Source organism: Bos javanicus, chromosome 12, assembly GCF_032452875.1.
Source record: "Bos javanicus breed banteng chromosome 12, ARS-OSU_banteng_1.0, whole genome shotgun sequence".
Classification (NCBI taxonomy): domain Eukaryota; kingdom Metazoa; phylum Chordata; class Mammalia; order Artiodactyla; family Bovidae; genus Bos; species Bos javanicus.
In genome coordinates this window covers 32,388,233-32,402,215 of record NC_083879.1, presented here as the reverse complement: position 1 = coordinate 32,402,215, position 13,983 = coordinate 32,388,233, and the positions used below count along the sequence as shown (strand labels likewise).

At 40.6% G+C, this 13,983-nt stretch overlaps 1 protein-coding gene across 2 annotated transcripts in view; it reads right to left on the bottom strand.

Moving 5' to 3' along the window:
• Window positions 1-13,983, bottom strand: part of LNX2 (ligand of numb-protein X 2) — an 89,421-nt gene that overhangs the window by 31,680 nt on the left and 43,758 nt on the right. The window contains exons 2-3 of one of the 2 annotated variants that reach the window (XM_061434895.1): window positions 10,512-11,033; window positions 1,034-1,260 (exon numbers count right to left, since the gene is read on the bottom strand). In XM_061434895.1, coding sequence (XP_061290879.1) covers window positions 1,034-1,260; window positions 10,512-10,918 — 634 coding nt within the window. In that variant the 5' untranslated portion in view covers window positions 10,919-11,033. Of the gene's footprint in view, window positions 1-1,033; window positions 1,261-3,298; window positions 5,480-10,511; window positions 11,034-13,983 lie in introns of those variants that run through there. The other variant, XM_061434896.1, reaches the window with a different exon arrangement.

Here is a 13,983-nt window from a genome sequence, read left to right as displayed (position 1 = left end):
GGGATTGAACCCAGATCTTCCGCATTGCAGGTGGATTCTTTACCAGCTAAGCCACAAGGGAAGCCCAAGAATATTGGAGTGGGTAGCCTATCCCTTCTCCAGCAGATCTTCCTGACCCAGGAACTGAACTGGGGTATCCTGCATTGCAGGCAGATTCTTTACCAACTGAGCTATGAAGGAAGCCCCTGGAGGGTGGAACAAATGTCAACAGTGCACAGCAGTATAAAGAAAAGACAGTTCTCGTATGTGGTCACCACAGGGTGAGAGGGAAGTCACACAGGTCCTGAGAAAGGGAGCATCTTAAAAAGGGGTTACGGCTGTGGCAGGCAAAATCTGAATTTGTATGAACTTCTTCAAGAAAAGTATATTTAACAGTAATTTAAGTATTTAAAAGTAAATACCCAGGGCCAACCACCAAGCTATGCCCAGGAGCCACGACTATAGGCTTTCCTAGCGGGCGGGAGTCGAGGGGACCACCAGAGCATCGCAGCAGTCAGAGGAGTGGCCTCGGCGTCAGAGACACACCCAGTCCTTCTCTGGCCGCACATGCTGACCGAGCAGTCTCTCCAGATTCTCCCTGATACAACCTCCTCACGGCACTGACACAGGTTTTGGGTCAGTTAGTGGATGGAGAGGCTCTGGCATGGAGCCTGACACAAGAGGCACTTAACTGGGGTCATTATTTTTGTTGCTCTTGTTATTGTTGTTTTCTTAGTCAAGAAGTGACAAGCAAACGTTTGAACACAAACACAATAAGACGCAGTTTAACAACCAGTGAATCTTGGACTGAATATAAGAGGGAGTGGAAAGGTCCCCTTTCTTGGGCTAAGTTCCACATCCTGCTTCCAAGCTGCAAGCTGTTAGAACTGTACCCCTAAAAGGGTGACTTCTGTGGTATGTGAACCATATCTCAAAGTTAATTGTTTAAAGAGGAAAACAACACATGTGGGAGGGCAGCGGGGAGAGGTGGGAAGGAAGGAAGGAACGCCTGATTTGAGACAAGGTGGAGAACAGAGGCGGGGGCGGCACGTACTGTCCCCAGCTGGGCTCTCTTCAAAGGCGGGGTTGTCCAGGCCGGGCTCCTCCGTCCAGGAGGGAAGGGATGCCGATGTCAGGGTCCGCCCTGAGCAGTCCGTTTCGGGTGATAAAGCAGCTGGAAGGTCTGTGACAGTGGTTCCATTTTCATTCTCGATCTCCATCTGAGTCTTACTAGTTTTTCGTTTCTCTAGGGCAGCTCTCCGATGAGAAGCTCCAGGACATCTAGAAAGACAACAGCGGGTGGTTTCCAGCCGGTGTGAAAGGGAAAAAAAAAAATGACTAATAGTTTGTACCCCAACTAAACAACAGCAAAGGCTTCTATGCAAAAAGCACCTAGAAGTACCCTCAAGCAGTACATAATTCTGATCTTAATTTACACAGAAACTAAGTTCTTACCACTCCATGCAGCAAATTTAAAACAAGGCATCTGCACAAACAAGGGTTTGGTATATCTCAAAGAATACTTCAGTAAGAAGCTGTGTTTAGAATATATTAGTACCAGAAATACATACACAGTATACAGCACTACAGTAATCTCTGCCCTGTGAGGGCTGTCCTGAGGCTCCAGTTAATCCCCCTTTTCACAGGGTAGATGGCTGAACCGCAGTAGTAGGAACGAGCACCTTTCTCCACATGCCACCGGTGCCCTGCCTCAGACCCTGAGCACTGCTGGCCTCTCTGCTCTTGCAGCCAACACTGCACCTCACCCGCTAGGAGCAGAGATCCACATGAAGCTTCACCAGCTGCGGGAAGCTCAGCCAAGGCTCAGACTACCTACTATGACAGACACGGAAGCAGGTGAAAATATACCTCCTGGTTTGTAAAAGCAAAGCTGCAACAGGGGAATTACAGGTACGCTATGAAACTTAAAGAAGGTATTTCTAAGTTCTGGGGAAACTTCCATAAGTACCAAGAAATAAGAACTGTTACTTGGCTTGTTTTGACTTATTTAGGCAAACAAAGGGGGCAAGATACATGCTTGTTTAAACATTTAAAGAAAGTCTTATACACGCTGGAAATGCTGCAAGGTGCCAGCTCTTTTCCACATGACACCTCGACAAGACACAGGATGAATAATGAATGCCGTCTGAGGAGTGAGCAGGAGGAGTCAGGCATCTGTGAAGGAGAGGGCCAGGCACACACCCCCAGACCCTGACATAATTCCACAGACCCCATCGACTCTCCTACTGGGGGAAGAAGTTTAGAAAAGGTGGGGCAGGGTAGACGACAGTCTTGTGTTCAGGATTGCAGTCCTTCATTCAATGACAGCATTCTTAAAAAATCTACAATTTCAAACAAATTAAGTATAGAATTAAATTCAATTAAAGTATAGAATTCAATTAAAATTAGAAGCTATTCTCTAAGGATATGAGTAATACACGGAGAAGGCAATGGCACCCCACTCCAGTACTCCTGCCTGGAAAATCCCATGGACGGAGGAGCCTGGTAGGCTGCAGTCCATGGGGTCGCTAGGAGTCGGACACAACTGAGTGACTTCACTTTTACTTTTCACTTTCGTGCGTTGGAGAAGGAAATGGGAACCCACTCCAGTGTTCTTGCCTGGAGAATCCCAGGGACGGGGGAGCCTGGTGGGCTGCCGTCTATGGGGTCGCACAGAGTCGGACACGACTGAAGCGACTTAGCAGCAGCAGCAGCAATGAGTAATACAATTTCCCACATGAACCGAAGATTTATTTTAGGTCCTGGATTTAAGGTCTTGAGAAGGTCATTATTCAGTCTCTCTATTCGGCACTCTCTCCTGACTTGCTTTCCCTTCACCTTGCTTATAAGGGGCACAGTGGACGTTCTGCACTGCACTGCGAGGCAGCGCTCCACGGAGTGTTTCTGTAAGGGCCTGGCGAATATTTTTGAAAATTATATCACTGAAAAGATTACTTCTGTCGAGAAGTAATTAGAATTTAAAATACTTATAACTAAGATAGGTAAAGATTTAGTTCTCAAAATATATATCATACACAAATATCTACACAGACTAGAAAAAAGGACTAGGAACAGGAATTGAAGAGGAAATACAAACAATATGAACACCTGGGAATTAGCCTAACAAATGACTAAAAAAATCCTACAAAGTAAATAATCATAAAGGCTAAGAAATAGTTATTAAATACAGAAAAACAAGTTTAAAAAGCAAAACAAATTTGCTAGAGAGGTAAAGAAACGGGTCTATATAAGTTCCCAGTAGGAGAGCAAATTGGTAACAGGAATTAAAGACATTAAACATGATGCCATACAAACATACAAAAGAATAAGCCTGCCTAGCATCAGAAGAAAGTTAGAGAGGGAACCTTTGGGAACACCCATGTTTAAATACGATGAACCAGTTGAGCAGATGGAGATAGAACAACCACACAAGAGCAGCAACAAAGAAAAAGCAGCCAACTGTGTCAATGCCATGAAGGGGCAAATAAGATAAGGGCCACAGCACTGGTTTGATCTGGAAATGAGAAGGTCATAGTGACCTTAGAGAGAACACTTTCAGTGAGGAGGGCAGACGCACAGACCAAACACATGCAGCTCTGTTAACAAAATACATGCATTCCACAAAATCTGCACAGAGCTTAGGGGAAAGAGGGCTGGGGCAGACCATGCAAAACCAGGGTGTCTGGGGATGGGGATGGTGCTAGTGGGTACAGGGCTTCTTTCTGGGGTGTTGGCACGTTCTAAAAATTAGACTGTGATGATGGTTACATAGTTCTGTGAATATATTAAAAACCACTGAATTGTACACTTCAAAAATAGCTGAAGTTTATGGTAGATGAAATATATCTCAATAAAACTAATTTTTAAACAAAAATTAGGGAGCGAATAGACCAGAGCAAAGCTGACACAGGTGGCCAGAGTCAGTGTCCCTCCCATCTGTAAACATTTGGACCTGAAAGAGAAAGGAAGACACCAGCACGTGTTGAGTGTCTAAGCTGTGCCTGCTGCTGTGTAGACGTTATGGACAGTATTTCACTGAATCCTCACAAGCGCTCTATTATCCCCATTTTACAAATGGGAAACCTGAACTAAGCCAAAACCATAGAGCTATCAAATTACAGAGTCAAAACCCAAACTCAGATCTGACTTCAAACATGCCTGCTCTTTATAGTGAATCATACCCAGTTCATTCTTACAGAGTCCCATCTCTGTGCCTTAAGAAAACATAAATTGCATTCCTTTCACAAACTTCTGCCTAGAAACACAGTCATAGAATGTTAGAGTAAGAAAGGCCTTGGTAACACAAAACTCACAAGCAACAACAAAACCTCTGCTTTTCAAATGGTGCATTTAACAGTAACAACATAAACCGCAACTGGCACCAGGAGGCAGGTAACTGAGTACACTAGGAGGCTAGTGTGGACGCTATTGAACGTGATTAAAAACAGCAGGAAACAAGTGCACACTGACCCAAGTTACATGCCCTGAACAAGATGGGGGTAGGTGTGCACTCGGTGCGGGTGGAAGGGGAACCCTGAGACAGTGGGGGGCCCTCACCACGGGCGCTGGACGCAATGTGACCGGCCATAGGCCGGGCACTTGTCCCTCCCCAGGGAGGGCCCTCTACATGCAGGTGTGTCTTTAAAATTTTCCTAAATAACTCCCAAAGGCTCTTGCAGCAGCCAGAGCAAACTGAGGGACTTCTTTCCTACTGAAGGTTGTAATTTCACCCCCCTATTCTGGCTCTCCTTATGGAGGAAAATCGCATATGAACTAGCTTGATTTATGGCATAGTGGCACCATTCCCTGATATACGATGACTCACTTTAGGAGATGCAGAGTGTAGCAGAACACACTGTATTATTAGTAGCAGTGTTAGTGGCGGTGGGGCTGGCAGAAGGGGGCGGTGGGGGAGTGGCAGCGGCAGGAACAGTAGACGTAAGATACAATAGCTCATGATTAAGTGCCAGCACAATGCCGGGCACTTAATGAAGCTCAATGAATATGAGCATCTTAGAACCAATAAAAATGATAAAAATAGTTACGGATTATAGCATGCAAAAATCAATTTAAATGGCATTAGTAAAATTGTTAGATTGGGGTATCCGAAAAGCCTCTCCTCCATAAAGCCATGCGAACACTGGGAAAAATTGTTCAGTACCAACTATTACTGAACTCTGGAAATAAGCCAGGGTTCAGTAGCAATCTGGAATGCATTTATTTAAGAAAAATGACAGTTTCAGCAGAAGGTACATGTGAGCTAAATTTTTGTGTACCAGTGAAATCAAGTCCATACTAATCTGAACTGGACTGTTGAAGTTAATACGTTAATTGTAATCCCTTAGGCAACCACTAAGAAAACAATTCAAAAAACAGGTATGAACAGAAACGACAAAGGAATTAAAATGGCATTCTTGGAAATATTATTTAACAAGAACAGGGGAAGAAGTAGATGAACCTTTAGAGAAACTGAAAAGAAATTATATATATAAACAAATAAAATAAAAAATATATAAATTCTATCTTGTTGGTAATTACATCAAATATAAATAAATTAAACACTCCAATCAAAAACCAGTAATTGGCAGGATGGATTAAAAAGAAACAGGATCCAACTATATACTGTCTACAAGAGACACATTTCAAAGATACAAATAGGTTTAAATCAGGAGAGAAAAATATATACAAGCAAACAACATCAAGAGTTGAATGGGTATACTAATTTCAGACAACGGAGACTCTAAGACAAAAATACTTTCTAGTGACAAAGAACATTCTACAATAATGAAAAGGGTTTGATTTTTCACAAAACTATAACAATTATAAACAAACACAATAGCAGACCCTCAAAGTATTTACATGAAGTTCAAAATGACAGAATTAGAGGGAAAAAATAATAGTTTTTAAAAAAAAGAAAAAAAAAAAGCCTAGGATGTCTCCATTCCACTTTCAATAATGAATAGAATAATTAGACATAAGGAAAAGAAGAGAGACTTTTAACAATATTATATATCAACTAGACCTAAGATAAATCTATAGAACACTCCACCCATCAACAGTAGAACACACCTTGTGTACAAATGGAATATTTTCCAAGACAGACTGTGTGCTAGGCCACTAAAAACAAAAAGCCTCAATAAAATTTAAAGTATTAAATCATACACATGTTCTCCAATGACAATTCAAATTGGATCAAAGACCCAAATGTAAGAGCTAAAAGCGTAAAAGTCTTAGAAGAAAACAGGCGCAAAGCTTCATTACCTGGGATTAGGCAGTGGTTTTTTTAGCTATGACACCAGAACTACAAGCAAAGAAAGAAAAGATAAAATGGACTTCATAAAAATTAAACTTGTTTGTCCTTCAAAGGGCACAGGAAAATGAAAAGGCAACTGACAGAATAAGAGAAAATACTTGCAAACCACATATTTAATAAGGGTCAGAATACACAGAGACTGTTTAAAACTTACAAAAAGACAATCACTTTTAAAATGGACTAGTGACGTTAAGCATTTATTCATGAGTTTATGGGCCATTTACATATCTTCTCTGGAGAAATATCTACCTAAATCCTTTGACCATTTAAAATTGTATTGAGTTTTTGTTCAGTTGTAAGAACTCTTTATATATTCTGGATACTAGACCCTTACTGGATACGATTTACAAATATATATCTGTTTTTTACATCATGTAGGACAAAAAAATGCTGGTGAGCATGTGCTAGACACAAACTTCTAAGTTACAAACTGAATTTAAAAGAGCAATCTTCTCTCAGCGTACCCTGACCCTTAAAGGCTCAAAACCATGTTAACTTAACTAGAGAAGCTCTCAGCACAGAAAGACTTCTTTGAAGTTTTTCTCTGTATTGTACGTTCTTTTAGAATACTGTTAAACTCAAGTTCTAAGAGGAAAAGAAAAAATGGTTCTGAATTTTGCCATAAACTAGGGCACAAATGATCAATTTAAAAAAAATTATCACTTCAATTACCATAAGCTTTAAATGTTAAATTGCTGAGGATAAGGCAGGATGGGGTTGAGAGGGGAAGAGGAATCCTCACAGTTGATGTTGCTTGGCAGAACTTCATAAGGCAATTACTAAAATGTTACATGCGTCATACAATATATGTAATATTTCTTGAGGGCTTTAGTTCTCCCTTCAAAGATGAGCACTTTTCCATGTCTTCTAAAATTTTTCATTGCTTTCCTAATATATAATCAGTTAATAACTAGTAATTTTATTTAAAAATACAGTCATCTTTCACAAATGTTTTACTCTTAGCCCTAGGACAAAATGTCAGCTGTTCTCAAACTGAAGCAGATTTCTTAAGAGTAGAATTTTGTTCAAATAGGGAAGGTAATTTTGCACTCAAAACTACCAGATTTAACAAACTATTTCTGCTAATAAAATTATCATAATTCTGTGTCTCATGACATCACCCTTATTGCTAGTTTGTGCTGGTTTTACATGACTGCACATTTTTTGTTCTCTCCCCACAAAGGGAAGTTTATGCCTCAAATCTGGGGGGTCTTATGACTGACAGCATAAGGGATGCTATGTGACTTGAAGGCTAGACCATACAAGGCCATGCAGCTTCTCCAAATTTATTGGAACCCATGTGAGAACTTAACGTAGCTGGAGGCCACTGTGCTGGAGAGGCACCTGGAGGCTCTCCTGTGGACGAGTCCTGCCTGAGCCCATGCCTCCTGTGACCTCCATCAATGTGCCAGACACGTGAATGAAGCTTCTGTCCTGGATGTAAACATTCCAATGCCAATGGCTGCAGTCCTGGGCTTTCAGTTCTCAGCTGTGACCCAGAGTGGACAGAGCAGAGACAAGCCAGTCCTGCTATGCCCTGAGTCCCTGGGACTCACCGAATCGATGAGTGGAATGTTTCCATGCGCTCACTGTTTTTATCTGGTTATATTTGCAGTGGTTGGTTTCTCACCAATACTGACATTTAACATTTGTGAGGTCAGTCAGGCAATAGGTAAGTGAAATCAGGGTCTTCCCTGGTGGCTCAACAGTAAACAATCTGCCTGCCAATGCAAGAGATACTGGTTTGATCCCTGGGTCGGGAAGATCTCTGGAGAAGGAAATGACAACCCACTCCAGTATTCTTGCTTGGGAAATCCCATAGACAGAGGAGCTTGGTGGACATGGGGTTGCAAGAGTCAGATATGACTTAGCAACCAAACAATAGATAACCAGAACACAGATTAACAACTTAACTGAACAAACGTTAGTTCTAATTTTGATAATCAGCAGTCACTCTTAGCTCTTTACATCAAGCAAGTCACCTCACCTTTTTAAATCATTCACCTTTTTCAGTGTTATCTTTCAAAACACAAGCCTAACACATTTTGGAAATGATTAAATTAGTAGCTCAAATATTAATAAGCACACTTGGAAAGTGGAACTTTCAACTGGACATAACTGCTTAGCTTTTATCAACCTATAAGTGAAGGGACAGTTTGCAGTTCCCAAGTTTTTACATCATCAACATAACAGTTTGACAGAAAAAATTCATGATACTTCAACTACATATTAAATTCTTGTATGCATTTTAAGTAAACATTGCTACAATAATTGTGTAATTTTTATCTTACTGCTATCAAAATAATTAACTGAGACTCTGTTCAGTTCCTCTAATATCCCAAAACTGATGTTCATAAGAGCCAGAAAAGAAACATTTCTTAAAAAGAATACTTCTACTGAGAGAAAACGGAAAAGCCTAAAATCTTCAACCTCAGCCACAACCAGGCCTGAACCAGACAGCAGACTCAAAAGTCTGGGTCAGTTTCCAGGAAGCCTCTGTTACTGTGTTCAGATTCTATGCCTGCTGGTGATCAAAGGAAAACACCACATGCATTTTCAAAAGTGTACACATTTATCCCACTCTTAGTTCAGTGGAGCTTAAGTTTAAGCAATTCCTTTGTAAATCTTCTCATTCTTTCTCATAAATGTAAATTATTTCTAATCAGTATACTCATTGTATAACACTGATATTTAGGATCAGAATGAACACATATTCACATATATATCAAATGTTTACTACCACACAGCAGAGAATGGGATTCACTCTGCGTAAGGCCAGCATGGTATGGCAGAACAGTAAGCAGGAACAATGAAGTTTAAGTCTAACCATGCTTTTACCTATCTCCAACTCTCTGTGACTCAGTTTCCTGATTTGTAAAGTGAGGGGATGAGCTTAGATTCAACTCTATGATTTCAAGTGTGAGTACAGTGACAAGCTGTTCTATACCAGACTTATACTATATTATTTCTAAATCCAGTATCTTACATTAAGCCTTGTTATTCACAGTTACTGCAGATTTACACTGCACAAGTGGTTTAACTATGAAATGTAGACATCAATACATTTATTTTGGTCATTTTATATGATTATATCTAAGAAAAGGTAAGTTTTAACCCTTCCCAAAGTGTATAAACAATGTTAAAGAACAAGTCTTTTATTAAAGTCAAATGATAAAAACTCACTAAACAATCAGCTGAACAGATTACTTCACCCTTTAAAAAGCCTTTGTTAGTAGAACAAAAACCCCTACTAAAATGTTTCCAACCTCTAGTTCTTGTTCAGTCTAGTTCCTGAACATAGAATTTTATAAGATTTTAAAGAATGAAATCATGGATACAGGCAGACCTCATTTTACCGCACGTCCTTTACTGTGCTTCAAAGATACTCCATGTTTTACAAATTGTGGCAGTCCTGTGTGTCATGAGATGATGGCTTTCTTTCCTAGCAGTAAAGGATTTTCAATCAAGGTGGGTACATTTTTACCTAATGCTGTTGAACCCTTCCTAGAGCACAGCACAGTGTAAACATAACTTCTTTCATAAGCACTCGGAAACCAGAAAGTTCCTGTGACCCGTGGTGTTATGCTCCCTGATGTTCGCTTTATAGTGGTGGTCTGGAACCCAACCTGCAACATCTCTGAGGTGTGCCTGTGCCCATTTCCATGTTGTAGCAATGTTGTCATTTTTAACAGCTGCATAGTATCCCGATGCACTGATGGACCACTGTTAAGTAATTAGCTTGACCCCAATTTATTGAACTCTGCACAAGGTTGCAATGAACATCTTTATATACAACGTTCCCTCCTTTTGGATTATGTCCTTAGGATGAAATGCTAGGTAAGATGATACTGACAGTTCCAGTTTTGAAATAAACTGTGAAACTGCCTTGCATATCCTGCTACCCATGTGAATATAACAACTTCATATTATACCACCAAAAACACTGATAGGGGGACTTCCCTGGTGGGGGCCTGGGTTTGATCCTTGGTCAGGGAACTAGATCCCGCATGCTGCAACTAAGACTTGCAATGGATACAACATGGCCACAACTAAGGTCCCACACAGCAGAATAAATAAGTAAATATTATTTAAAAAAAAATACTGATAGGTATAAAATGGTACTTTCTGTCTAGGTTTTATATTCATGTTTCTGATTTCTGTCTGCTTGTGCAGCCTTTCCACAAAGCCTAGAGCCACGCTCTCCCTTTCTCTTGCTCACCTGTTCTTAAGATGGCCTTCCAGGTCACAGCGCTGCATCACATCATGGCACACTGAAGAAAATGGACATGAAATCAACAATTTGTCCAGGAGTTTATGAACCAGAATGCTAGACTTCTTACACGACTTAAAGTGGAGTTTCTTCCGGTCCAGCGGACAGAAATCCTTCTCCTGTAGGAAGTTTCTGAGGCACTTGCAGCAGAAGGTATGTCCACAGGGAGTGTCCAGCGGCTGCAGCAGAGGCTGAAGGCAGATATGGCAGACCAGGTCGTCATCCACTTCATCCTGGTAATTGTACAGGTGGTTTTCCCGCGTCCAGTGCTGCTGGCCACATTCGAAACACAAAGGGTTGAAGGAGGAGGACGAGGTCTGTTCCACAGACCCCATCTCGTCACTTGTGGTTCCCATTGTGAATCAACTGCAGCAGTTTCTGTATCTTCATATGCTGGACTTCCACCAAAGGTTTGGTTTCCTTTACAAGTCAGTGATGCTGTCCTTTAAAACCCAGGCCTGGTTTTCTAAACTAGACAAAGCAAAATAACCAAAAAAGTAATTAATATCAATCAACATAGGTTAAAAGAATCAACATAATATTAGCAGTTAACATTTTATTAAAAATTTTACTAAAAACTTTTTAGTAAAAAATTAAAATTTAGGTCATGTAATAAATTAGCCATTAAAACACTAAAAAAAATGAAATTAACTAGTTTGCTTGTTGGCTAAGAAGAATGACTTACCATGCCAAGTTATTGGTAAGAAAAGAATTCAGGATTAAAAGCAGAGAAGTCATATTTATATATGGTGTAATACAGGAATCACATGTTCTACTAACTGAAATCACTCAAGACTTCACTGTTTAATGGTAGTTTTAATGCCAATTAATCTGTACAGTATGCTAACAGTGCAAATTGTTACATACATATTATATGTAACATGTTTGCATTTGCTATCCCAGTCATGGCGCCCTGCTTCTGATGGATTTTTACACATTTACGGTGCCATCCCAAAGATGGTGTCTTTGGAAGGATAAGTCAGTATCTGTGAAAAAATGACCTTTGCTCTACATTGTTTAGGAAAAAATGGATTTCAAAGAACCTATGTATGATTATAATATTCTCCCTCTAATACAGATTTTGTCTGTATTGGTAGATATGGCATATATGAATGACATCTTGGCAAACTCCAATATATGCCATTAGGAGAAAAAAACCTGCTATAATTCAATTACAGAGATAAGCCATGTTATAAATGTCAAGGCTTACTCAGCGCAGGGTGTGTGTGTGTGTGTGTGTGTGTGTGTGTGTGTGTGTGTGTACATGTTATGTGTCTCCTCTGAGACTGCAGCCCACTCCAGTGCAGGGCCAGCAGGGAAGGTTCCATACCTCTTGCTACTGCAGGACCAGGGGTTAAAAGTTCACCTCCAAAGGCAGCAGCTATGTTAACTCTGAATATTTACAGACCCTGGTAGGAGCCAAACACTGAACAGGAAGAGAGGTGATGTAGGGAGAGGATGGTTAAGAAAGCTCAGTGTGAAAACTAAAGGCACTAAAACTCCTATGAAAGTTGTGCACAGGACACTGTGCGAACACAGAGAAAGTGGAGAAGAACTGGTATCTAACTCAGTTTGGTTTTGTGGCTGCTGGGCAGTGGCAGGAATCAGTGGCCAGAGGAGAAAATGGACAAGGGCAGCTCGACTAAGTCACACGTGAACTGGCACAGCAATTTGGGCACGTGAGCAGGTGAAATGGTGAAGACAAGAAAGGAACTCAGGGTAGGGCAGTCCTGAGTACCTGGGGTCCGGTACCAGATGAGAAAGAGCAGACAGCATGTTAATGCTGCTGGCATTTGTCTCTGTGATAATTCTCCCCTGATCATCCATACATATGTATATATTAATATATATATATATATATGCCCAGAAGATGATGCAAATCACCTAAGCTTTTGCATATGATAAGTTTGCAGAAGAAAGCCTGGCTTGCTGCCTGACTATGCTATTGTATTTCTTTGTGGAGTATTTATCAGAAAAACAATATTAACATTTTAAGAGATTTAACAAGAACTGCCACGAACTATGAGGTGGTGGAACAAGATTCAGTTGGCATAGCTGATTCAGATCAACTGTGTTTTCAAAAGCAATTTAATAAAATAATAATAGTAGCTTGTGACCTTAAACAACCAGGACAGCATTAAGATAGCAAACACTTCTCATATTCTGTAACTCATGGGCCTTACTCTGAGCACCATAACTTTTGTCAGTACGAGGTATGTGAGATTGTGGAGAGAAACAAAATTTATCTCCGGCAAACAGACTACTTCAGTGTAGGCATTTTAACACAGGATGTCCACAGACTCTTGTTTCCTACTCAAATAGCAAGAAAATCCATATATCCCTTGCTCTTCTTGGTTTGTGATAGCATTAACGCTCATTTTTTCTCAAGAAAATATACTGCAATTCTGACCTCCCACATAATGACTAAGGAAGCATTTCTCTTAAGGCACTTATATTTTAGTTATTTGCTAAATCTCTAAATAACTTTTAGTTCTTTATTTTTATTTTATCACAAAACCTTTTCATGAAGAAAAATAACACGCTCCCATTTAAAATTCCAAGTAACAATTGCATCGTCACAGCCAGCCCAGAAATGTCTCCATGGTACCACGACACGAATGTTAATTGAAAATGTATCAGGGGTAAATCACTAACATATTCATGTAAGTATGGATTAGAGAGTGTCAAGACCATAGACCCTAGAAAGTTAAGAGTACATATACCCTGGAGCCAGTCTGCAAGGTGTTCAAACCCTTGTTCAGTCACTTACCAGCCCTGTGGCCTGACTGGACTTCTCTGTGGCTGTTTCCTGCTCACAAGTAAAATGAGGTGAGTGACGGTGCCGATCTCAGAGGGGTGATACACAGAACAAACAGGCACGTAATACGTGCTGTTCACATATGAGCTCTCACTACTATTATCAAAGATAAAGGAATAAACGTTCAGACAGATTTTATGATTGGCTCAAAGCCACACAACTTACAGTTACTTAGTAAGAGAGAAGGAAAATAAATCCAGTTCCTTCTTGTTTCAAAATAACCCAATAGTAATTGGCTACCACCGGTGGCTCAGTGGTAAAGAATCTGCCTGCAATGCAGGAGGAGTGGGTTCAATCCCTGGGTGGGAAGATTCCCTGGAAGAGGAAATGGCTGTCCACTCCAGTCTTCTTGCCTGGAGAATCTCATGGACAGAGGAGCCTGGTGGGCTACAGTCCATAGCATTGCGAAGAGACGGACACAAGTTAGTGACTGAACAACATTAAGTAATTACATGAAAGAAGAAAGGTATCTCATGAAAGTCTTAGTGTATGAATTTTGTGAAGACCAGGGAGCCTGAGCCTGCTTTTCCAACCCCCAGCCCAACTCCTCTCCTTACAGCCCAGGACTTAATTCTACTTTGGGAGCAAGTCCATGATAATGGC